This window comes from Protopterus annectens, chromosome 4.part1, assembly GCF_019279795.1.
Source record: "Protopterus annectens isolate FY-2018-M chromosome 4.part1, PAN1.0, whole genome shotgun sequence".
Classification (NCBI taxonomy): domain Eukaryota; kingdom Metazoa; phylum Chordata; order Ceratodontiformes; family Protopteridae; genus Protopterus; species Protopterus annectens.
The window spans coordinates 361,227,165-361,254,367 of record NC_056734.1 but is presented as its reverse complement, the minus strand read 5'-3'; the positions used below and the strand labels follow the sequence as shown (position 1 = coordinate 361,254,367).

At 44.1% G+C, this 27,203-nt stretch overlaps 1 protein-coding gene across 2 annotated transcripts in view; it reads left to right on the top strand.

The window, feature by feature from the left end:
• The window catches only part of FXR1 (FMR1 autosomal homolog 1), a 1,545,230-nt gene that overhangs the window by 1,193,945 nt on the left and 324,082 nt on the right, over positions 1-27,203 (top strand). For both annotated transcript variants that reach the window (XM_044070180.1, XM_044070179.1), the window contains exon 14: positions 23,598-23,798. In XM_044070180.1, coding sequence (XP_043926115.1) covers positions 23,598-23,798 — 201 coding nt within the window. The remainder of the gene's footprint in view (positions 1-23,597; positions 23,799-27,203) is intronic.

The following is a 27,203-nucleotide window of genomic DNA, read 5'->3' as shown; positions in this document are numbered from 1 at the left end:
ACTTTTGAATCATCTGGCATTTGTACTAAAGGTGCTAACTTGTCTGGGGTACACCATAAACGGAAAGAAATCACAGCTGGTGCCCTGTCAACAAATTATATTCCTGGGAGCAAGCTTGAACACAACTTCCCAGATGGCTTTCCTCACTCCAGAGAAACAAATTCATTTGACAACTTACTTCAAACTAGTGGCCACAAAAACCCTGCTATCTACAAGGCAAATACTGCAAGTCTTGGGGTTCATGGCCTCGTGCATGTTACTAATTCCATATGCAAGACTGTATATGAGGAAACTACAGTGGTATCTAAAAAGCCTATGGTGTCAACATTCTCGGGATCTAGAAGCCATGATTCCTATCATACCTTGTCTACGGTTAGAATTCCTTTAGTGGGCAGAGGCCTGCCACCAAAATAAGGGACTACCATTCACTCTACCCCCTGCCATCCAAACCCTAACAACAGATGCATCAGACTATGCATGGGGGGCTCTCCTGGCAGGGAAGTGCATTCAGGGCAAATGGAACCCAAGTCAAATGCACCTGCATATCAATCAAAAAGAAATGTTAGTTGTACAGAATGCTCTGACAGCCTTCAAGGGCCACATTCTTCCAGGACAATTAATGGTAAAGACGGACAACACCACTGTTATGTGGTACATAAACAAGCAGGGGGGTACCCTTCCCCACCCTCTCTGCAGACTAGCCATGCCTCTGTGGAACACGGCCTTGAGCTACCAAGTGCATCTACAGGCTCATTTCCTGCCAGGAAAACTAAATACACTGGCAGACGAACTAAGCAGAAATCTGATGAGTGGAAACTGGAACCAAAGACTTTCAACGTGTTGATAAACAAATGGGGGAGCCCAGATATAGACCTGTTTGCCTCTCCTCAGAACTACCAGTTAGACAAATTCTGCACAAACAAGTGTGGATGCTCTGTCCTTCAGCTGGAAAAACCTGTCAGTTTATGCCTTTCCTCCTCTGCCTCTTCTCTCCAAAGTACTACTAAAGATCAAACAGGACAAACCAAGGATCATACTGATTGCACCAGACTGGCCATGCTAACACTGGAACCCCCTCTTGCGCAGTGTGTCACAGCTAACCCCATGGCACCTGCCTCAGACCCCTACCCTACTGTCACAGCAGGTGAGCCAGATTCTGCACCCCCAGCTTCAAACCCTGAACCTGGCAGCCTGGCTAATTACCTAATGTCCCCGTTACCATCCCTCAGTAAACAAGTGTTGGATGTCATTTTGGAAGCAAGGAGGCCTAGTACTAGAAAATCTTATGCTGAAAAATGGAAAAGATTCTGTGCCTAGAACCAAACTCAAGGGATGGCCACAGCAGCACCCAATTTACCTCAGATTCTTCAATACTTAACTGAGATGCTTCACAAGAACCTTTCCTTTTCCTCCATCAAAATTCACGCCTCAGCCATTTCAGCTCATTACAACACAGAACCACCCCTCTTTTCTCACCCACTGTTCAAGCAGTTTCTCAGAGGAGCCAAAAACTTAAGACTACCCAGAAGAGCCCCAACTCCAGCCTGGGACCTTAACTTTGTATTGGAAAAACTCACTCTGCCTCCTTTTGAGCCAGCTGAAAGTGCAGAGTTAAAATTCCTTTATTGGAAAACAGCTTTCCTTTTAGCAATCACTTCAGCAAGAAGGGTATCTGAATTAGACCCTTATGGCAGTGGAGCCTTTCATCATCTTTCATGTGGACAGGATGTCCCTCAGGACCAATCCCTCCTTCATGCCCAAGGTGGTATCCAGTGTGGCTGTTAATCCATTCATTCGCCAACCTTCTTTTCTAATCTACAGAATAAAGGGGAATGGATACTGCACTCCCTAGATGTGCACAGACAACTTAGATTTTACTTGAACAGGACTAAACCTCAAAGGAAATCTGAACAACTGCTGGTGGCATTTCCTGCAGGGCAGAGGGGAAGGCTATTTCAAAGCAAACCATTTCTAAATGGATAGGCCATTGCACTCATTTCTGCTATAAGCACCATGGAAAACCTATCCCACAGGGGGGATTAGACCCCATTCAACCAGGGCTGTATCTACCTCTACAGCCTTTCTCAGGGGTGTCCCTACCCAGAGACATCCTAGAAGCTGCTACCTGGAGTTCTGTACATACCTTCACAAAGCATTGCCATTTGCCAGTTTTCTCTAAATCCAGAGCTGGCTTTGCCACTGCAGTCTTACACAGCCTTATAGCTGGTTCTAATGCTATCTAAATTCCTCCTCCCATCCTTAGCTTTGGGAATCTACCCAAATGTGACAACTGCAACAGTGAAACACGAAGAACATAGTACAGTTGTGTACACTTACCATAAATGTAGATGTTCGAGTGTATTCACTGTTGCAGTCCTAGTTACCCTCCCTCCAGCTCCCTGACTTCTTTTGGCTATACATCTATGCTCCTTTACTACGCTTAAAAGCTAAGCTTTTTGGTGCATTTGCTTTTTTGTTGGAGGTATAACCTTATATATGTGTGTATGTATTTAATTGCTTCCCATTAGGGGGGCACCTGACTTCTGGGGCAAGAAAAACTGATGTAATGGCATCGGCTGCATGCTTTATACCCCTGACTACCTGACATCATGGAAGATGAGACAGCAACCGACGCAGGACCCAAGACAGGCCGATTGAGTGCTACTGCAAGCAGATAACTCAAATGCGATGACTGCAACAGTGAATACACTCTGAGTAAAGGTTTTAATTTTACTTTTCGTGCAAAGTGCTTTAGTAGGAATTTGGTTTATTTGGCTAGATGTAAAGACCTGCTGTTCTTTTTATGTAGACAAAACGAACCGCTCTTTGAGGGAGCAGATTCATGAATATGTATATGTGATCAGAACATCTAGTGTTAAAAATGCTTTGGCAAATCAAATTATGACTCCTGGTTCTACACATTCATTTGTTTTTTGCTATTACAGTCAATATCCAATGATATGAGGATTGGTGATTTAATTAATAAAACTGAGGAAAGTGAGTTATTATTGATCATTTTATTACAAGCTAATAAAGGCTATGGCCTTAATGAAAACTGTACCTTTGAAACCTCATCTGAAATCACATACCTTATGTACTGTGATGTGTTCTATTATGTATTGTTGTTTAAAAACGTTTTATCACGTGTTTCATTTTGAAAGACCTAAGTGGCTATTTTGTATTCTGTATATAATGATGTGTTTTACTGATCTGAAGAAGTGCCCTGGATGGCGTAAAATTGCTCATAATTTATTAAAGGTTTTTATATATTTCAGACATGTTTGAGTCCTTGCATGTGTTTTGGGGATAAATTCTGAGTTTTCTTTGACACCACATCAAAAACTTGCCTTTGTCAGCACTGTCCAGAGCATTTTCCATTGCTGGACATTCTTGCCCATGTGGAAATACCTAGATGGTTATAAAGACTCAGCAGAGTATTCAAGCTCAGGCTTTTCTTTGTCATTTGGGCTTGATGGGCACCATGATCTTTATCGTACCGTTTGCATTCCCAAAGATGGTAGTGTAGCAATGGAATTTGAGATGTCAGTGTCTGCAGAGCTAATATATGTGCAGAGTTTCAGACCCTGATATTTGGCCCTGGAGTGATGGCCTCTCCCCACAAGCCTGGGCTCTTCTCTCGTTCTTACACGTGAATGCATTCCGGCAGTTAATATTGAGTGCCTTATTAGAGAAGTAATGAGCTCATCATTTTCTGCCACAGTTCAAGGGATGTAGTTTCCTGTAAAAACAGGGTACCAAGTCATCCAGCTGTGTAGCTAACTGCGGTCCTTCTATCCCTAAAACCTTGGTGAAAAAACTGTAACCGATGCCTTTCCTAATTCATTCCGATAATTAGTCTATTGCATAGTACCTGTACAGACAAGTGTGCAAATTGTTGTACCCCTTTTGCTAGATGATGTTACTTGTCTGACAGTAGGTCACTGACAATGGCATCATTTCCTCAGTGGTGCCCTTCCCAAGCAAAAAGGATGCACTTGTGGACTCCTTAAGTCATTTCTCCACTGCTGTCATGGCGTTATGAATTCTGGATCCATCCCTAGCCTCCTGAAAGTTGGACACATTGTAGATCAAGTTTTTCATCATTCTTGAATGCAGTGATCCACATCTACTGTGTGGTGCAACAAGGAAAGGGAAATTGTGGTGAATTCATCCTCTCTTCCATGGTTGCAGAGATTCCTGTACATCCTACTGCCATGCCAGCTGATTCTGCTTTAGTTCTGGGAAAGAATGACTTTGATGCAGATTATCCTGTGGAGGGGCTAAGAAGGGTGATGTTTCAGACTGTCAGATGCATAGTGCTAGCAACAGATGATTCTGGTTCTCAGAAGTGTTCCTGTCTAAAATTCACTGATATATTGAAAGTGATCGATACGGACAGGCAGGCTTACTCTGCCAAGCAGAAGCAGATTTTTAATCAGGTTGTGTGGTACCCAAAACCATTCACACAGATCATCCTGATATCTTTGATCTATATTAATTCAATTTTTGGTTATTCAACATCTGAGTTCTCCATATCCGCTGTTTCTGCCCATCTTGAGATTTAGGAGGGCAAGATTGTAAGCCAGTATTAGCTGGTCAAGTAGTTCCATAGAGGAGTTCTGCAGTCTGATGTCATTTTCATTCATTACTCAACTGATGTCTCTCTGATCCAGCTCAGCTGCTTTTTTTTCCGGATTTGCGGATCCAACTCTTGAGCTCCTCTCTTTACCCATAATGCCCTGCTAAAGTAGCATACGTCAGATCTTATTTGCTGCCATGCCGCTCAGACGTAGATTGCCTTCTCTCGAGCATTCAGATGTTGTTCATTTCAACTTTTAAGGGTTGTAAGTGTCCATTAGATTATTTTTACCTTTTTTTCCACCTGTTCTCCCTTACTCTCTAGTTCTCAGGTTCTGTCTGATAGGTAGTCCTTTTTTGTACCCAATAGTTCCTTGGGTACCGTTTTGAGTACCATTGTTAGTACTCTTGCCTTTATTTTCTATCTCCTTTTTTCCTACCCTGTAGAGGGTATTCCTTTGTACCATTGTTGGTACTTTTTCCTACTGTCCAGAAAAAAAAAACTTTTAGTATATAATAGCTCTTCTCTTTTTCTATATATATGGCAGGTAATCCAACTCGTTTTTAAACAATGTACTTCCTATAGACGTTAGAGTCTCAATTCTGATGCCCACAGGGAGTGTATTTAATGCTTGGGCATGGCCCATTTAGATACCGACTGCACTGTCTGTGCAGGTTTGAACTCTAGACCTCTTGGTGATTGAAGGAATAAATTGGTGTTGAAGGATCTTCTAATTTGTGCTTCTTCTTCTGTAGCTACTGGGGCACAACCCCCCTCTAAGAGGTCCAAATAAGGGAAGCCTGAAATGGCTCCAGAGGATAAGGACTTCAAGAAAAGGTCTCCTGACCATTCACCAACTTTGGCTCCGACCACTGAGCCTCCTTCAAAAATTTCAAAAAAGTTGGATCCAACTCCCTTGGATCCTACCTCCTGGAAGCCTAAGTCACCTACGATTTGGTTACCCAGATACTTGCCAGTGCCAATCTCTCAACTTCCTTCTCCCTTTCACTAGGACACTCCAGGGAAGTACTCTGGGACACCGTCTACCAGTTCCTTCTTTAGATCCTCCAGCAACTTGTCTGAAGCAAAGTTGGATATGATGAAGTTTTTCAGGGCTCATATTCAGATGGGTTAATCCTTGATCCGGCTCCCGTTGCACCTGTGAGCCTGTCCTTCACCGATCCTCAAATCCTATCTCCTTCTCCAGTCTGTCTTTTTTTTTTTTTTTACTCTGACCATGTCCCTGTGTCATCCAGCTCCAGTCCTTTCAGAGCAGGAAGACTCTTAGAACTGAAGCATCAATGCTGGACCCAGGAGTTTGGAGTCAACTCTGAAGTTATCAGAAGCATCCTTGCCTGTAGGTGCTTTGGCGCTGAACAGCTTGGGTCCGACTCCATCCTCAGGACAGGGGCCTGGAGGGATTCAAGGCTCATCGGCACAGGGGTCTTTGGCTCTGGTGCTGACAAATTCTGTTTCTTCTAGGTCCTCTATCTTTGATATAGTGGAGAGGGCCCTCTGTCTACCTTGAGAGGGGACATCCTTGCCCTCTTTGCATCCTTTCATTATTCCATCATCTGGTTTGAGTTCAGATCCTCTCACTTCTGTCCCACCAGGCCAGCCAACCCATTCAAGACTCCCCTGTCACTTCCAGTACTTTACTAGCACATCCTATTGATGAGGTCCCTAAGTAGAGAGAATGTGCAAAAGGAGACATTCAGATTTCCCTTAGGAATCTCTCACTGAAGGCACTTACTTTGATGAAGGGGAAGGGTCCCCCAAGTCTCCACCTAGGGAATTGTCCTTTGGAGAAATCTCAGAATTTTTAAATGAAAAAAGGTGAATGGTCTTCCAACTCTCCTTCCCAGGAGGAGCCGGTGTCCCTGGAGGTTTTCAGGTCTGGCCCAGCTACGTCTAGATGACCCCCCCCCCCACAACTGATGAGCTGATAGACCTTGGCTCATCCCATGCATGGAAGGAGCTGGATACTTTGGAGCCTATCCCCAAACATCTGGATAGAATTTTAGCACACACCCCCCTCCCAAAGACAGAGCACACTGGAGCAAACGGGTCCCAGTAGATGCCATGGTTGTGGCAGCTGCCACTAAGAAAGAGTTTGCAGAGCAGCGCTCATCTGTCCATCCCCATAATAGGGAGTTTAGGGCTTTGGACGTAGCCCTTTTGCACTTCAGTGACCTTTACCCTATGTTCACTGAAAATACCTTTCAACTGTCCAGATTTTTGCCTCATATTTTTGGTCTGTTCGCCATAAAAATTATGGTTTTCTGGCTAATCACCAAGGATTCAGTTCATTAGATAAAGATATACATTTGAGTTTTAGGCTTCTTATCCTTTGGAAAATGCATGCTAATACAAATCCTGTTATTCTAACAACTTTCTACATTTATAAGAGCAATATTTTAAATCTGGCCCTATTTCTGGACCTTTGTCCCCCCATTATTATTGGCTCTGCCCAGATTTCTTGTGCCAAGAAGTGAGGAGGTATGTCACTGAATTATATGGCTCACTTTACAAGGCTGCAAAGAGATTTGACAAAAGAGCTCTCCAAATCTATTTCCAGATCCATGTCTGTGGAGAACCTGAACAAGATTTAATCACAACTAACCACCCTTCAGTCCATATCTAATGTGTCCACGAAGCTGATATCCCATGCTGCAGAAGGTACCTCATGGATGGAGGGTTCAGGCATATAACCATCAAGAGACATGCCTGGATGTGCCTTGGTGATTTTGCAGAGTCCTTCAGGTCTTCATTCATCTGTGTTTCTTTTGATGGATCATTTTTGTTCAGCCCAAAAGTGAAGAGAATGCTCTCCAGAAGTAAGCAAAATGGAAAGACCTTGTCTGCCATTGGGATTCATTTTTCTACTCCTCAGAGCGACCCCTTTCCTAAAATGAACGAGGAGGTAGAAAGATGTTGATGTTCTTCATCTCACATTGCTGCAGTCCTTACATATGGGTAGTCCGCTGTCCTCGGTCGGCCCGAATACCAAAGTATTAGGCTGACGTCGGTCAAGGCGCTTAAAACTGACATCAGAACGTCAGGGTACAAAAGCGCATGACCAACGTCATATCCTCAGTCTTTTTTGCCGCATGGTCCGATGCAGAAGCAGCGTTGCAAGTGCCGTTCGGCGTTCTGAAATTTTTCGAGTTCGGAGTTTCAGACCGAATCCAAGTTGGCTAAGTACCCCGTTGGGGAATATTTTGTTTTTTTCTTGCCTCAGTGTTTTACCGGATGTCAGAAAAAGTGAATAACTGTATTTCTTGTGGGAAACAGATACCGCATAGGGATTATCATTTTTTGTGTATTCCTTGTTTGGGGCCTGAGCACGACGTTGTTGGGTGTCGCTTTTGTGCTAAGTTCAATAAGCGCATTATTAAGCGAAGGTTAGATTGTGCTAGGCTGGTCTTCGGTAAGCGGTGCAATTATAATATGCCGTTGGACTCTCCGGCGCGCTTCTCTGAAGCGCAAAGACAAAACAGTTAAACCCAGGCAAGATGAGTCGTCCGTTCCGGACGCTGGTTCTTTAGAGGCTTCTGTGGAACCGGTGGTTCCGACGGAGACTTCTCTGGAGTCTCAGGGGGAGACTTTGATTTTGCAGGATGTGGCCTCTCAGGAGGCAGGTCAGGCTGAAGGGGCTTCTCAGGTTACTGTACTCCCCTCCCTTCCTAGGGTGGTTAGGCCCTCTCCTTCTGTTTCCAAGGCTTCTCCCAGAGGCAGGCCAGGTTTAGCTTCTGTTGGTGTCACTCCTAGTTCAGCAGGGTCTGTGCCTAAGAAGCACATGCTTAAAATGGCAGAAGATTTGATTACTCTGATTAGAGGTTCTTTGCCCCTCCTGATAAGAGGCCTAGGGTGGAGCCAGAGTTGGGAAGTTTTGAGCAGGCTTCGATGTTTCAGAGTCTTCAGCTGAAGACTTGCGGGAGTACTCTCCTAATTCTGATTCTGATGCAGATGATTCCACTCCTTCTGCTTCTCCTCCGGAGGATTTTTCTTTTCAGAGACACTTCATTCTATGAGGGAACATTTTAAGTGGGAAGGTCAGGACTTCTCTGATTCTCGGAAAAGGCTTAGGGAATTTTGCTTTTACCCCAACATAGGCCCTTGGCTATACCCCTGTTCTGGATGTTGTGGAAGATGTGTTTGCAGAGGCTTCACTTAATCCTGATTCTCTGCCTCCTGCGCCTGTTAAACCGGATAGGTATTACAGGGTGCCTGAGGCTCATAAATATCTTTATAAGAGTCCTAGGGTGGACCCAGAAACTGTTAGTCAGGGACCTAAGGGTGTCAAGGCCTCTGTTGTAAAAAATCCGGTTCCTCTAGATAAAGAGGCCAGAGCTTTGGATAGATGGGGAAAGAAGGTCTATACTTCTTCTACCTTAGCTATGAGGGCTTTGAATTGCCAGTTTCATATGTTGAAATATCAAAACTTTCTTCTTTCTCAATTGAAGTCTAAGGTGGATGCTCTGGCGGAAGGCATTGAGTGTAAAGAATTACAAGATTTGGTGCATGTCTCTGAACAGGTGGGTAAGCCTTCATTACAATGTGGTTTTGATGCTGTGCAGGCCTCGTCTAGGGTGGCTGCCACTGGTTCAGTTCTTCGCAGGCACGCCTGGCTGAAGGATCAGAATTTATCTGACCATGTTAAGACAAGGATTTTGGATGCTCCTTTGCAGTCTGATGTGTTGTTTGGTTCACCTGTGGAGTCAGTCTTGAAGAAAATGGAAGACAAGGCTAAGTCTATGCAGGCTGTTAAAGATTTTTTGCAAGTTCAGCCTCCGAAGTTTAGTAGGAATTGGCCTGCTAAGGGGTGGACGTATCCTTCTTATGAATGTCCTTCATGGATGCATCTGCAGTCATAACAGCTGGGTGTTGTCTGCGTCGCAGGCAGCCCGGGCCTGGGGATTTCCATCCCGGTCCGGCTCGCCTGCTGATGTCGTCCATTCATCCATCATCTCTGTTGACTGTGGACTTCGGGCATCAGCATCGCCTTCTCCATTCCTCTTCTTTTCTCTTCGGCGTGGCTTGAAAGCCCGCTGCGCTCAAGCTGTTGCGGCTCGGAGGAGGGATTTCGGTCTACGAATACTGCTCTTCACTTACTAACTCTAGTACCCCCTGGGAACTCTTTCTTGCCTCAGCCCATAATGCAAAAAAGAAATAATTGAAAAGTTAACCTGATACAAACCTGTGGGAAACAAATACCTCATAAAGATTTAGGCTGTTACTGCCCCCCCACGGCAGTAGCAGCCTGTTGTTCGCCTGTGTCCTTCAACCCGGTTCGGGGCGCGCGTCGGTCGGAGTTTTTGAGGTGTTTTGTTTTTTGACATTATTTCGGTACTTCCTGAGTGTTTTGCCGACTACTCCCACTACACTTCTGCCAAAAAGCACAAAGAAAAAAGACCGGCGGTTCGCTGAAACCGCTTAAGAGCAAACGCTTGAGCACCGGTTTATTGAGAACCGGAGAAAAACGATCCCAGGTACCTAGGAATCTATCCCTACACTCTACTACACCCTGACAATTCTTCTTCTTGAGCCCCTGAAGCTTTACCACACTGCCCACTGACTTATCAGACACCATTCCCTGGATGTCTCTCCCAGCCGTGGGCCGTGCAGGCCTCCAGCAGCCATGTCCAGGGCCTTTAAGGCCTTCTACCAAGCAGCCAGTAGCCAAGTCTACTCAACCAGTGCCACCTCAAAACCACCTGCACTTCCTTTCTCTTCCAGTGATTTCTTTAATTAGATTTCTTTCTTTAGATTCAATTTCCTCCAGCCAGACCCCAACAGGGCCTCTCAGGCAAGAGCCCCCAGAGTGTCCAGATGAGCCTGATGATTCTGTCCTCATGCAGTTCCAGCCATGAATCCAGATGTAGATTCTAATTTGATTAGGCCCTTTTTCTAATTTGCTTTTTTCTCGAATTCCCCTCCTGATTTTGAAGAATTCTGCTTTGAAGAATTCTCCTTTCCAATGACCTTGCATGCATGCCAGGAGAGCCCGAGATTCTGCAATTCCGCTGCACCTTAGACAGCGAAAAGACTTAGACAGTTTCTGCCTCCTGTTCTTTCTGGGTGGTTAGCTATACTTATTGTTGCCTGCTGTGCTCCTGCTTTTAATGATGTCTGCTCTGCTCCAGACTCATTTACCCCAGGCAGTGCCAACCAGACAGGACACTTACAAGGTGCCTGTGCAGACCCAGACCTTATATCCAGGGCAGACCAGAAACTATATCAACCATACCCTAAAAAACCTCTCCTTCATGGCTCAAATAGCAAAAAACCAGGGAAGCAAGGGTGGGAAGCATTAGGGGTAAAAACCTTCAGCTACTCTCCAGCTACTCTTTCAAACTGAGCTTTAATACCAAGTTTCATGATACAATTACCAAGAGTTAAATATTGATCAAAAAACTAAAATCAGTGAAAAAAAATTAACCTTTGAAAATAAATATTGATTAGAAATTAAAAATAACATACAAATAAACAGTATATGTGTAACTGAACCATATGGCTATGCTGCACTGGAGGCATCATTTGAGACTGGCACCTGATGACAGCGATGATAAGAAGGCAATGTTGGTTAAAGGGCAAAGCTCTTAGCTATCATGTTAGGTAAAGATAGTTAGTTTGTTGTATGCTGCCCAGCAAGTTTGTTTGAAGCGTTTGCCAACCAGGTTATTAGAAAGAATGGAAGAGAAAAGGCAAAATCAGTTCAAACTGTTAAAGATTTAGGAGGCTCTCTGCCAAGAAGGTCCTGACCTTTGGCCTGCCAAAAGAGGGTCCTTTCCTGCGTCCAGAGGCAGAAGGCAAAAACCAAAGGAATGTTCCAGAAGGCACACTGGCAACCAAACCTAAGGTGCCTGGAACACGACACCTACAGTGGCAAGGTAACAACAGAGGCACAGCCACAGCCACTACTTCTAAAAACCCACAGTGCAGGACTAAAGAAGGTTAGCTGGCAGAAGATTCACAACAAATTGCATCAAGGTTGCGATATTACATAACACTATAAGCAAAGAAGAGGAATTACATAATCAAAGAAATCCAAAAAAACAAGATATACATCAGCAGAAGGAATGCCAAACAAACTCCCAAGCAAAAAAAAGTCAAACTGCAAATGAGAAATCAAGTGTAAACACTGTTCCTAGTTCCAAGAAGGGAAAGCAGAAAGGAAGAAAAATCGACCTGTCCACCTTGAATACATAAGGCAGGAAAAAGAAATTCAAAATGCGACCTGACCCTACTTCTTCCCATGCTGGGAACCCAAGTCATTTGAAACAACTCCAGATCTCAACTTACATCATGCTCGATCCTATTGACCAATCCTGTTAAGATTACTGGAGAAATACTGGATCAGAGCACTCGACCAATCTGCACTAGATCTTTCTCACTATCTACCTGCGTGGAAGTACTCTAAAAAACAATTCATCAATGTTTTGCTTATCTGCTGGATCTTCATACAGACCACCCATGCATATCAGTAATTGCATTTAGCGGACAACAAAACAGAGTATTCAACAAATTTGCAAGGGTCATTTGCTTTACAAGCAACAAAATACACAGTCCAACTACCCGGTACAGACTCATACCTGCCTGCTACAAGGACATTCTGCAGGCCAAACAGACAACAGATTTGCAAAGGGTCATTTACAAACCTAGACACAGAAAAACAAAAAATAAACAGTGAAAAACAAATGCACTTATCACAGAAAACAAATTAGCAGCGAAAAGTTCTGCAGGCAATAAAGACAGATCATCATGCAAGGCTAAGAAAAGCAAAAAGAGGCTACCATTTTCATCTTGTCGCTCACAAAGCTGAACAAATTAACAGCAAGAAAGTTCTGCAGCCTTACACAGGAACAGCCACTAATTCCAAATTTATGTAATTCACATTCTAAAAACAGGAGATCCCACAGAGTCCAGGTACTTCCATTCAGATGTCAGGCAAGCCATCACATGCCGGGTCCCAAAGCCACACCTAGGATGCTTGCCCACATAGCCATGGCATCGTGCAACAGATGCTTCAGACAACCCAGGCCTTCCCTGCACATATGTTCACCAAAATGCTGCATGTAACCAATGCTATTCATTCTGGCAGACCATTTCCAAGGAGATAAACAAGTGATAAGGGCTGGCTGTTGGGCAGAAATGTGGTACAACGACAAACAGGGGCAAAACTGACAGAATACCCTATGCAGATGTGGTACATCAACATGGAGGGAGGCACTCATGTGAACCTATGCAGAGAAGCTACCAGGAATGTGGGAAACAAAAAATAGCCAGGCACTCATTTTAAGCAGGAGATGCAGACCAGGAAATGGAAACTGTGCGCGGATACAATCTTCAGGACCATCCAGAAGAAGTGAGAATGCTAACCCCAGAAATAAAACATCTCCCTCACATTTTAACCAACTCAAAAATTCTGCACTCAAACATTTTGCACCCGCTAGCACCCACCCAACTCAAATGGAAATTCTGGACAATGCACCAGATAGAGATAGCATTCCCACCTCTCCCTCCCTACCTCAAAACAAAGTACGCTAAGTAACCTCCCATCCAAGGATAAGTATGAAGGAAACAAAGTGGCCTTCAAAACACTGAAGATCCTCAGCAGGAAACTGTCACCGGAAACACCCGTGATACACAAAGTACCCTGAAAATCACAAATGAACCAAACAACATAATCCTGATAATACCAAACAAACCTGAAAAACACTACATACTGCTACTGGAAACACACATAGCAACAGCATGGAACGGAACAACCAAAGAGTTCTTGATAGATTCTTAACAAGTTAAAGCAACAAGAAGAAGCTCGCCAGGGAAAACAAAAAAGTTTGTCAGTTGGAGTTCTGAAAGAGCAGATGTGTCAAACATGAATGAATAACAAAGATGAGTACCTGTGAAATGCTAACACATCCCTCTGTCCCTACTCCTCCTTCTCCATACAGGCCTGTCATTATTTCCATCAAATAGAATAAAGATGCTTCTTCCTGAGACACCATCACTGATCCAGCTTTCTTCTCAGAGGAATCAAGAGGCCTGTCCTACAGAGAAATCAAGATACATGCATCAGCTACTTAAACAGAATACAGCTTTGATCCACCTTGTTTTTCAGAGCTAAGCCAGCAGGACTTAAACCAGGACACAGACTTGCTTGACTTCCCTACTGGCCTCATGGAAAACTGCTCAGACAGGGATTACCTTCTATGGGCCTGGTTTTTAGTGCAAGCTCTTAATGGCAGCAAGGTATCCAGTATCCATGAGGACTAATCCAATCTTTATGCCTCCATCATGGTATCCATAAACCAGGGAATCCAGGCACTATTACCCCTAATGCAGTTTCCCACCTACCTAAACAGAGGCACCAAGGAATACTGCATACCTTAGATAATACAAGACAGCTGCAAAACATAGGAAGCCAGACCAACTATTTGACAGAACCAAAACTTCAAGAAAGACTGAAAGCTAAGCACCCAGGAAAACTAAATCAAAAGAACAAAAAGAACCTTTCAGGAAATTGACAATCTCTCTGTTACTTGGACACATACAAACTCATTCCTACTTATAGAGATTTCATTCTACAGTTCCATTAACCACTATACACCCTTCAACATTAACAGCACAAGGAACATTATTGGAGCATACATAAGCTCCGCATTAGGATTTTGCCAAGAATTATATTTTGCCTCCCGCCTCCAGTCATTCTGCTGGTTTTGCAACTGCTGTAAGCACATCCTAAACACATCGCAGCAATTGAGCAGGGGTTTGCCACTGCTGTACTGCAAGGGATCCTCAGCCCATATGACTGCAGATATCTCCATGAAACTTTATAACTGGTATTCTACCCCATGTTTAACACTGTACAGTTGACTGGATCCTATCTGTACCATAAACCCTCTCCCTCGCCCTCCATAAGACCCTATGTTGTTCTATCTGAGCATGAGCTACTCCTAGAGTGTTTTACTGTGTATTTGTTTAGGGTGATTTACATACATTTATCCTTTGTGGATGAGTCTTTTTTTGGAAATTTTATTTTCCTATGTACATACATCCTTCAGGAGGGCTACTTATCTATCCTGGCTTCAGAAACACTGAGAGGAGTCCAAGTCTTTAGATGCTTTATACGAGAAAGGCAACGGGGGAAATTGGAAATGAAGAGAAGGCGTGGCTGCCCTGGCGCGGATGAACTTTGGACATCATGACTGGCCAGACTGCCCAGTTCAGGGACATCCCAGCTTTTGGGACGGACAATGCTGCTATTTTCTCAGTCTAGGGGTAGATCTAGACGTGGTAGGGGCCGAGCTCAGAGTTCTTTCAGGCCTAGAACAGGAGTTCACCTGCACAATCTTCGGTGAGGGCAGGGGCCAGTCCTTTCGTAAACAGGCCCAATGACCTACTTTTCAGCTGCCAGATCCTTCTTGCCTGGCAGCACCTTTGGGAGGAAGGTTGGCACTCTTCAAGGAAAATTGGATTTTGATTACCCAAGACAAATGGGTATTGGATATCATACACCAAGGTTACAAGTTTTATTTCCATACCTTGCCTCCTTTCAAAGGCATGCCGGACGTTCCTCCTCAGCAAAGACTAGAGGCTCACAAACAAATTTCTCTACTACTTCAAATCGGGGCCATACAACGGTCCCTCTGCCAGAAGTGGGCCTAGGATTTTATTCTCGCCTGTTTCTAGTACCAAAGAAAGGGAACACATGGAGACCAATTTTGGATTTATCTATCCTCAACACATATCTGGACATTCCCAAGTTCAAAATGTTGACGTTACAACAGCTTTTACCTCTGCTGGGAAAAGATCACTGGATGGTGACTCTGGATCTCAAGGAGGCTTACCTTCATGTTCCTATCAGGCTCAGTTGCAGGAAGTATCTGCGTTTGGCTGGGACTTCTCATTATCAGTTCTCTGCATTGCCCTTTGGCTTATCTACTGCCCAGAGTGTTCACGAAGGTTCTGGCACCAGTGGTAGCTTTCTTCAGGCTAAGAGGAATACAAATCTATCCTTATTTGGACGATTGCCTGATTTTGGCCCAAGGAAAGGACGAACTTCTTCAGCATTTACAGTATGTGATGGCAATGTTAAGATGCCTGGGGTATTCTGTGAACGAAATAAAGTCCAGTCTAGTACCCTCTCAGGACATGTGCTTTCTGGGTGTGAGACTGAATACAGCATCCCAGATGGCCTTTTTGACCCCGGACAAACAAAAGAATCTTTCTCTTTACTTCCACCAATTGTCTCGTCAGTCCAGGCTGACTGCAAGGACAGTCCTTCAAGCCTTGGGGTTCATGGCATCTTGTATTCTGGTACTTCCCAATGCCAAACTGCATATGAGGAAGCTACAATGGTATCTCAAAAATGTATGGACACAGCACTGCCAAGATATGGACACTGTCATTCGGATAATACCTTGCATTCAAAAGGAATTTCTGTGGTGGGCTCAGGAATGTCACCTAAACAAGGGACTCTCTGTGACCCGGCCAGAGGCGAGTCAGATTCTAACGACAGATGCCTCAGACAAAGCTTGGGGAGCTCATCTAAATGGAAAATGGGTACAAGACACGTGGCCTGCCAGACTTCAACATCTACATATCAACTTGAAGGAGATGTTAGCAATCCAATTTGCATTGATAGCTTTCAAGGATTTACTTCTTCCAGGGCAGGTGTTGATTCAAACAGACAACACAACTGTCATGTGGTACATCAACAAGCAAGGGGAACGATTCATATCCTCTATGCAGACAAGCAATGATTTTGTGGGAGACTGCTCTCAGTTTACAGCTAAATCTTCAGGCAAGGTTTCTGCCAGGAGCACAGAACTCCTTAGCAGATGTGTTGAGCAGACAAATTATGGATCCCCACGAGTGGAAATTGGATCCTCATGTATTTCAGAAATTGACAGTGTTATGGGGAACTCCAGACATAGATCTGTTCGCTTCTCCTCTAAATTACCAGCTGCCAAAGTTTTGCACAAAAGGTTTCATCCCACAGCTTGGAAAGTGGATGCTCTCTCATTCAATTGGAGCAATCTTCACGTATGCCTTTCCACCTCTGCCTCTCCTCCCAAAGGTACTCCTGAAGGTCAGACAGGACAAGCCAAACATGATTTTAATAGCTCCAGATTGGCCTCGACAGCACTGGTACCCATTACTGAGAAGTCTGGCACGGAGCCTCCATGGCCTTTGCCTTCGATTCCTCACCTGCTGTCTCAGGAGAACAGTCATTTACTCAATGTCAAACTTCACTCTCTACATCTAACAGCCTGGCATATTCTGTTTTAAACCCTGGAGGGTCTCAGCTTCCACAACAAGTTTTGAATGTTATTTTGGAGGCCAGAAGGCCTAGTACAAGGAAAGTTTACGCAGATAAATGGAGGAGATTTTTATTTTGGAGTACAGCAAAGGACTTTGATGTTTCTAAACCTAATTTAAGTGTTGCGCTTCAATACCTTACCGAGTTATTGGACAAAGGTTTGTCCTTCTCCTCTATAAAGGTTCATGCTGCAGCAATTTCTGCTCACTATGACTGTGACCCACCATTATTTTCTCAGCCTTTGTTTAAGCAATTCCTTAGAGGGGCAAAGAATATAAGACCCCCACGTAGAGCTCCTACTCCTGCTTGGGATCTCAATTTTGTGTTGGAGAAACTCACTCTACAACCTTTTGAGCCTGCAGCATCTGCAGAGTTGAAATATTTATCATGGAACACTGCTTTTTTGTTGGCCATTACCTCTGCGAGAAGGGTTTCTGAATTACAGGCCCTTATGGCGGTTGAGCCTTTCTTAATTTTCCACAAGGATAGGGTGTCTTTGTACTAACCCTTCTTTTATGCCTAAAGTGGTTTCTAGTGTGGCTTTAAACCAAACTATTCATTTGCCTACTTTTTATGCAAACCCCCAAAATAAAGGGGAAAGGATTTTGCACACTTTGGATATACACAGACAGTTGCGATATTATTTGAGCAGAACTAAAGGGTTCAGGCAGTCTCAGCAGTTGTTTGTTTCTTTTGCTTTGGGTTCTCAGGGCAAACCTGTTTCAAAACAAACTATTTCTAAGTGGATTGGTTTTTGTATTGCTTTCTGTTATTCCCATCATGGTAAGGAGATTCCAGCTGGGATTAGGCCTCATTCCACTAGGGCTACTGCCACTTCTACTGCTTTTTTAAGGGGGGTGGCTACTAAAGATATTTTGGAAGCAGCTACTTGGAGTTCAGTGCATACTTTCTCTAAGCATTACCACCTTCCACTTTACTCTAAATCTAGGGCTGGATTTGCCACTGCAATTTTACAGGGCATGTTAGCAGCCCCTAATGCTTTATAGTTTTGCCATCCTCCCTTACCTCTGCTTTGGGATTCTACCCATATGTAAGGACTGCAGCAATGTGAGATGAAGAACATAGTACAGTTTTGTACCTACCATAAATGTAGATGTTCGAAGATCCACATTGCTGCAGTCCAATTTACCCTCCCTCCTTCCCCTCTGTTGTTAGAGGTGGTGGTGTGGTTTGTGTTGTACATATTGTAAATATGGTTAGTGCAGGGGTGGTTGGTTATTTTTTGCTGTTCTTTGGCTTTGGCCTTTCTTGTTAGGGCCTTCTGACATCTGGGGCAAGAAAAGACTGAGGATATGACGTCGGTCATGCGCTTTTGTACCCTGACGTTCTGATGTCAGTTTTAAGCGCCTTGACCGACGTCAGCCTAATACTTTGGTATTCGGGCCGACCGAGGACAGTGGACTACCCATATGTAAGGACTGCAGCAATGTGGATCTTCGAACATCTACATTTATGGTAGGTACAAAACTGTACTTTTCCAAGAGTCATAAGGAGGTAGTTCCCCCAGAGGTAGAGAGAGGTGGACTGTAACAGAAGACACCACTCTCATGGCAGAGTTGGTCCACAGAACCAGGATTTCTGGTGTTCCTTAACTGATAAATCCTACCAGTGCTTCTGAAAGGTTGCCCACGTGCTGTTCTGTAGAGGCAGTCAGGGTGCGTTGGTCTCTGCAACATAAAGCCTGGGCAGCCATCACAAAAGATACTTGGGTGCTGAGGATCACATCCAGAGGTTATTTCATACCATTTTCCCAAATTCCTCTTACAAAAATTAAAAGAATTCCCAATATCCAACCCAGTCAGAGGGGGGTAGCAGCCTTAGAAATAGAAAAGCTGCTAGGAAAAAGTAATCCAGAAGATACGCCTACACCAGATAGGATCTGGAACCTACTTAGGATTCTCTTTAGTACCAAAAAAGACAGGGGGCATGACATCCATTGTGGATCTCAGCAAACTAAACCAGTCCATGAAATATTTGAAGTTCCGGATGGTCACAGTGTAGTGGATTTTGCCCCTGCTGTGAAAGGACGATTGGATATGCTCAGTAGATCTTCAGGATGCATGCCATCACATCGAAATGAGCAGGCGCTCCAGAAGATATCTGTGCTTCTGGCTGGGAGCCAGTCATTACCATTTCAGAACATTGCCCTTTGGCCTCACCACAACTTCCAAGGTGTTCACCAAATGCATGGCAGTGGTATCAGTTCACCTGAGACTGCTGGGATTCTGTGTGTTTCCATGTCTAGACAACTGGCTGCTGAGTGCTCCAATCAGACATCTACTTATACAAGCAAGGCACTACTTGCTCCAGTTATGTCTTCATCTAGGCATCAGAGTCAACCACAACAACTCACAGCACACACCTACACAGAGTCAACCACAACAACTCACAGCACACACCTACACAGAATCTGGAGTTCATAGGTGCTCATCTAGACATGTTCAGTCAGATAGCACCACTTTCTCCAACAAGAGTACAAACCCTCAGATCCCAGGTCATGGAAGTGATCTGTCAATCTTCTCCAGTATGATTAGTCTTGCAAGCGCTAGGGTCTATGGTAGCAGCAATTGCTGCCGTAGTAGACCCTAGCACTTGCAAGCGCTAGGGTCCATGGCAGCAGCAATTGCTCTAGTTCCTTTAGCCAAATTTCATATACGGATTCTGCAGTCACACACATTTGCAAGACATACTTCTTTGGTGGATCCATTCAGACAAAGTTTCTCAGGGCTGCCCATTTCTTGTTCCACTGCCAGTGGCCACAGTGATCACAGGCGCCTCCCAATCATGGGGGGTGGGGTGTATTTTTTGGGAAGGACAGTACAAGGTCTATGGTCCCTGTTACAGGTCAGTTTGCATAACAGTGTCCTGGAAAAGAGAGCGGTCCTAGCATTGCAAGCCTTTCAAAATGCTTTCCCTTCCGATATGACTGAAGTTCAGACAAAGACAGCATGTCTGTAGTCTGCTACATCAACAAAGGGGGGTGGGGTTACCAGATCTTATCCTCTATTTCAAGAGGCAATGGGCAACGTTTTCTGGCTGCTTTCTCATAGCAACACTCATAGTGGGAAAAGCTAACATGCTTGCAGACAAACTAAGCAGGTCCATTCTAATGCCTCACGAATGGTCTCTCAGTGCCAAAGTAGTTGAGAGAATTTTCCACTGACGGGGCAAGCCATGCTGCAGTCTTATCGCTTCTCCCCTCAACAACAAGTATAGCAGGTTCTTCTCTCTGGTCCCCCCTCGGGGGAGTCAGCAAGAGATGCTGTAGTTCATGACTGACCCTCTGGTCTGCTTTATGCTTATCCCTTGTTACCTGTAATCCTAAAATTCCTACAGAAGGCGTACCAGTTGAAGAGCGAAGTTATCCTCATGGCACCTTTTTGGCCTCATCAAATTTGTTTTCCCTTCTTGTGACCTCATCTTCTGTATCCATACTGGGTACTGGAGTCCAATCTGGACCTCCTGTTTCTTCTGGCAGGGATGACTTGTGGGCATAACAGGGCTCAAGCTGACCACATAGTATCTCCAGTTCCAGTGATGGCTAGATAGTCCAGGCTTTCCTCCCCACTCTGGCATATCCTCTTGTCTTCTCAAAAGGCTTCTACCAGGAAAATCTATAAAAGTAAATAGAAGTTTTTTTTAGTTTGGACCCTGAATGAGATTTGGACCTCTTTTCTGCCCCAATACCCACTGTCATTGAATTTTAATTTCTGTACTATTAAAGGGCATTTGGCTACCATTTCCAACTTTCATTCAGGTGAAAATCATTCTTCAGCTTCTTCTAAGTTGTGCAAGGCTTTTCTGAAAGTCTCCTCCTTTCTTAGTTCCTCAGTCAAGAACCTTATCTCTCCATGGGATTTAACTATCTTGCTTCCAGATCTGACCCAAAGTCCCTTTGAACCTCCTGCCAAGACAGACCTTATATTTTTGTCTTGGAAAACAATTTTTCAAATTGGTATTATGTCAGCTAGACAAGTATCTGAACGCCAGACTCTTTCCTCCAAATCTCTCTTATATGTTTTTTCATAAGGGTAGAATATCATTACATACCAGTCCATCCTTTTTACCTAAGGTGGCTTCTGAGTCAAACATTAAATAAAATCATTAACCTCCAGGTTTTCTTCCCAAAGTTTTCTAATAAAGTTGAATTCATGCTCTTATCTTTTGGTTGTGCTCAGATAACTTCGATTTTATCTCCATCAGACCAAAGATTTCAGTAAAACTGACCAATTGTTTGTGTCTTATTCACTGAACAGATTGGGAATGGCAGTTTACAAAGTGACTTTAACCAGATGGTTGACTGCTTGCATATCCTTTGTCTATAGCCAGATATGGCTGCCTTTGCCTTAGCTCCCTAGAGCATATGCCACAAGGTCTGTGGCCACTTCTTCAGCTTTTTTGGTCAAGAACATTGATAGATGACATTTATGCTGCTGCCACTTCGTCCAGTGCTCATACCTTTATTGCTCATTACAAGTTAGATTTGGTTTCTAGGAGCAGAGCTGCTTTTGCCTCTGTAGTACTCCAAAGTATTCTCCCCCGAGGACCACCCGAGGTTCATGTAGCTAGATACTCTGTCCCGTGATCAGTTGAGGAATGGATGAAAATGACAGCATCAGATAATGTTATGTACACAGCATAACAGTGCATCTGTGTTGTCGATTTTCATTCTTCCTCAGCTTCCCACCCTTCTAATGCCCTTCCCTTTCTCCCTGGATGGACCTAAGGGATGCTGCTTTGGGACCCAATCGTTCCTTGTTTGAACACCAGTTTTATCTCTATTGTTTGTGCCTTATAGTTTCTGTATAGTATCAGCCATATATTATTGGGTTAGCAAACTTGATCTGAGGTATGCTGTGTTAGTGGGGCATTATGGGTAAATGGAAGAGCTTGAGAGTTGGATCCGTGAATTTGGAAAAAGTGGCTGAGCTGGATCTGAGAACCATCAGTTGAGGAAGAAAGAAAACAGACAACATGGATGCGTCATTTTGGCAAGTACATAACTTTTGTTTTCCACCCATCTTTGAAACAACCCTCCCTTCCATGGTATCTGAACATTGTGACAGACCTGCCCATCCCTCTTTTGAACTGACAGGGTTAATAGTGTTGTGGAGGCCATCACCTTTTTTGCAGTATCAAAGAGCTCCAGTCCTTCATTTGTAGTAAGCTCTCTGTTTTTTTTTTTTATTATAAGGATAGTGAGTCCTTTGGATTAACTTGAGTTTTTTCGTAAAAGCGATTTCTGAGTTGTCCTTAATATACACCCCCACCCCAGATTTATTTCTGGTGATGGAGACCAAAAAAGAGTGAGCCCTTCACACGCTGGATGTGTTTTGTTAGGTCATGTTTTGTCTGAAATTGGATACATCAGTTCAGAGGACCAAGCAGTTGCTTACCTCCTTTCCTCCAGACAAAGAAAGTCCTACCTTTTCCAAGTAGATTGTCATTATATTGTAATTTTTACACCAGGCTGCTTGCCAAACTTTGGAATATGCTGAAGTCACCGTAGTAAAGGAGAGGCGGTTTTTGTTGGTTGCTTCAGAAATTTCTCCATTGCAGACATCAGTGTTGCTGCCCTTAATCCTCATTTCACACCTTCCTTGTGTATACTGTCTGACTTGTGTTTGTGACTTTGGCTTCCTTTAGTACTTAATGCACTTGAGAATTCAGCTTTCTGATCCTTAGTCTTTTGGAGGACTTGTGTCTTCTTCTACTTTGATCGACTGCCGTAAGGAAACCATTACTTGAGTGACAGAGTAGTAAGGTCCTGCAGTTCACTGTTAGAAGTAATGGCGAGTGTGGATCTACAGACTCAATTACATTTTTGGAATTTTGCGCAGTCACTGACCCAACAAGAAGTGCTGTCACATTTGATACAACAGGTACATTGTTTATCTTTTCAGTTAATGTTTGAGGAGATGCTTGTAAGTGGGTATCATATACTCTCCTGTTGTCCCCTTGTGCTTGAACAAGATCCTCTTTGTATGGTTGTTAGAGTTCAGTAAGTCAGGCTGGGTGGTGGTGTATATTACCCATTACTAGTGTAGATGTCCTATCTTCATTTGTTTTTCTTGATTTACAGGAATTGCGTTCACTTAGTTATTGGAAGGAACTTGAGGACTTTGGGGCTAGGAGTACTTTTATAGTCACTGTGTGGCACAGGGCATGCCCACCCTGTCCTTGAAGTTTTCTTACAAGCTGATGCTGATTCTGAAAGGATAAACCTACTGTTTGACCCAACAAGTTGGGCCTTCTCTTCATAGGTCAGCTGATTGTAGCAAGAATCTGTGTTATTTCTGAGTTAATTCTAATGTTTTGTCTGAAGTACTGCATATAAAAAGTAGTGTCTGTCTTTGGTTTTAGTCCTTGTTCTGAAGTGCATTTGGAACCCATTAGCTTTCCCAGACATAATATAGAGAGTGGCTGTCAAGTCATTAATTTTAACAAGTGTAACATTTAATCCCAATTCCATTTAAATTGGACAGCCTTATTCATAATTTAATATTGTAACATTTAACCTTTTTTTCTGTTTGAATTGGACTGTCATTTACTTTTTAAAAAGTAAGAATAAAAGAAAAATATGCAGAAAATTATATGTGGTTATGTTAACAGCACTGTTGACTTGTCTAAATAGTATGTAAATATTTTTAATGTGTCTTTTAACTGTAGTACTGAAAGATCCTGACAGCAACCCTTATAGCTTGCTGGACAACACTGAAACAGATCAGACAGCAGATACAGATGGAAGTGAATCTCATCACAATACCAGTCGCCGACGACGATCTCGCAGACGAAGAACTGATGAAGATGCTACCCTAATTGATGGAATGACAGAATCTGATTCTGCTTCAGTGACAGAAAATGGGTTAGGTAAGCAGCTGCATTGTAAAGTCTGGTAACTCTTTTAAGCTGAGAAAATCTGTGATTTAATGCAGAAAGTAAATGAATGCGCACCTTATTTGTGGGTTCAGGGTCAGTCTTTATAGTTAGTTACTGGTTTCTGATTTTAAGGTAACAGAGCGTAGTCATTTAAACATAGTACAGTTTCCACAAACTGATCTGCAACTAATATCAACCTTAGTTTATATTACTTTTTGCTTCTCTGTGTGTCAGGGATTCCTGATGTGTAATCAGTGCTGCTGTATCAAATTCAGTTTTATCCATAATGTGGCCCAGAATCAAGCTTTTTCAAAGGAAGTATGGGATGAATACACTGGAGCTGTTGCCATACAGAGGACAACATAGTGACATCAACATCTGACACACAGCATTTGTGCCATAAAGAACTCTGGGGCATCAGTTTGTACCTGTGACAGATGGTACAAAGGAGCTGGCATACTGCTGCTGCCCCCACTGTTCATGAGTGTTGTACTTAGGTGACAGTTAATCACACATGGTACTTGGGCGAAAGTGTTTAGTTCTGTTCAGCGTTTGGCTGCTATGCATGTGGCTTAATGAACAGGCATGTCAACACCAGACATGTTTTTGGCATCCTGCTCCTTGACCAGCTTGGAAAGCAGTAGGAGATGGTTCCATTTACAGTGATCAGCTTGTGACTTTTGCCAAAGTAGATTTTGGCCACTCAGGACCACCCTTCAGAATACAGATGATGTTCATCGTATTACCCTGCTGCAGTCATCACTCTTGGGTTATCCTGTTGTCAGGCGGTCCCGCAGTCGGCCTGAATTCCAAAGTCTTGGTCCGGCGTCGGTTGCTGTCGCTTCTTCCCTGACGTCAGTGTGCCAGGGGTATATAAGAGGCATCAGACGCCATTTTCTTCAGTCTTTCTTGCCGCGCGGTGCCCGAAGCAGAAGCAGTTCGCAAGTGCCGGTCGGCCGACACCCGAGATTTTCTAATTGAATTTCAGTCCGAAGTCTTCATAGCTAAGTACCCCGTTGGGAATCTTTTCTTGCCTCAGTCTGATGTCAGAAAAAGTTAACAATTGCATTTCTTGTGGGAAGCAAGTACCTCTTAAGGACTTTCATTCTTATTGTATACCTTGCCTAGGCCCAGACCACAACGTCACTGGTTGTCGGTTTTGTGCTAGGTTCAATAAGCGAACTATAAAGCGACGCTTTGATTTCGCACTACACTACTTCAGTAGGAAATTTAATTACACTATGCCGTCGGAGCAACCGACTACAGGCGTGCATAAAAAACGCAAAGATAAAGACAGGCAGCCTAGATCCAAGCCAGATTCCGAGGCCTCGGCTGGGCTGGTCGCCGGTTTTCAGTGAGGCGCCTACGCAGCCCCTGACGACCGCAGAATTGGAACCACAGACCGCTTTGGATTCCAAAGCAGAGAGTTCTAGGCCGACACAGCCATTTTCTTTTGGCCCTAGCGACAACATTGCAGAAGGAGAAGCCAGTGCTGCGGAAACACCTTCGGTTACAGAAGGTGTCTTCAGACCGACTACTCTCACCATAAAATCTTATGCTAAGCTTAAGACTCCTCTAAAACCAAAAAAGACTGCACATGAGTCTCCAGTTCAAGGCCCCATGCCTAAGAAACAGATGCTTAAAATGGCTGAAGATTTGATTTCTTTAATCAGGGGTTCCCACACCCCCCCCCCCACACCCCAGACAAAAGGCCTAGACAAGAGGAGGATTATGCCTCCTCCGATCAAGTGTCTATTTCCTCAGGCTCCTCTGAGGAACAGGATTACTCCTTTCCCCCTTATGAAGATTCTGATGCTGAAGATTTCATTCCCTCAGCTTCTCCCCCTGAAGACTATTCCTTTGGGAAACCTTACATACCATGAAGGAACATTTCCACTGGGAAGGTCAGGACTACTCCGACTCAAAGAAAAGGCTCAGAGAGATGTTCTTCATCTCACATTGCTGCAGTCCTTACACTTGGGGTAGTCCGCTGTCCTCGGTCGGCCCGAATATCAAAGTATAAGGCTGACGTCGGTCAAGGCGCATTTGACTGACATCAGGACGTCAGGGTACAAATGCGCATGACCGACGTCATATCCTCAGTCTTTTTTGCCGCATGGTCCGATGCAGAAGCAGCATTGCAAGTGCCGGTTGGCGTTCTGAGATTTTTCGATTTCGAAGTTTCAGACCGAGTTCAAAGTTGGCTAAGTACCCGTTAGAATATTTTAGTTTTTCTTGCCTCAGTGATTTACCGGATGTCAGAAAAAGTCAATAATTGCATTTCTTGTGGGAAACAGATACCGCATAGAGATTATCATACTTTGTGTATTCCTTGCTTAGGGCCTGAGCACGACGTTGTTGGCTGTCGCTCTTGTGCTAGATTTAATAAACGCACTATAAAGAGAAGGTTGGATTGTGCAAGGTTAGTCTTTGGGAAGCGGTGTAATTATAAAATGCCGCCGGATGCTCCGGCGCCCGCTTCAAGAAGCGCAAGGACAAGGCAGTTAAGCCTAGGCTAGAAGAACCGTCTGTACCGGACGCCGGTTCTTTAGAGGTGTCGGTGGAGCCGGTGGCTCCACCGGAGGTTTCTTTGTGTTCCCAGGGTGAGACCTTATTATTGCAAGATGTGGCCTCTCAGGAGGCAAGTCAGGCTGAGGGGCTTCTCAGGTTACTATACTCCCTCCCTTCCTAGGGTGGCTAGGCCCTCTCCTTCTGTTTCAAAGGCTTCTCCCAGGGGCAGGCCAGGTTTGGCTTCAGTTGGTGTTACCCCTAGCTCTTCAGGTACTGTGCCCAAGAAGCATATGCTTAAAATGGCAGAAGATTTGATTACTTTAATTAGGGGTTCTATGCCCCCTCCTGATAAGAGGCCTAGGATGGAGCCTGAGCTGGGGGTTTTGAGCAGGCTTCAGATGTTTCAGAGTCTTGACTGAAGACTTGCAGGAGTATTCTCCTTATTCGGATTCTGATGTGGATGATTCTACTCCTTCTGCTTCTCCTCCTGAGGATTTTTCTTTTCAGAAACTCTTCATTCCATGAGGGAGCATTTTAAGTGGGAAGGTCAGGACTTCTCTGATTCCAGGAAAAGGCTTAGGGAATTTTGTTTTACCCCAGCATAGGCCTTTGGCTATACCTCCTGTTTTGGATGTAGTAGAAGATGTTTTACAGAGGCTTCTCTTAATCCTGATTCTTTGCCTCCTGCTCCTGTTAAGCGGATAGGTATTACAGGGTGCCTGAAGCTCATAAGTATCTTTTTAAGAGTCCTAGGGCTGACCCAGAAACTGTTAGTCAGGGGCCTAAAGGTGTTAAGGCTTCTGTTGTTAAGAATCCGGTTCCTGCAGACAAAGAGGCTAGGGCCTTGGATAGATGGGGAAAGAAAGTTTATACTTCTTCCACTCT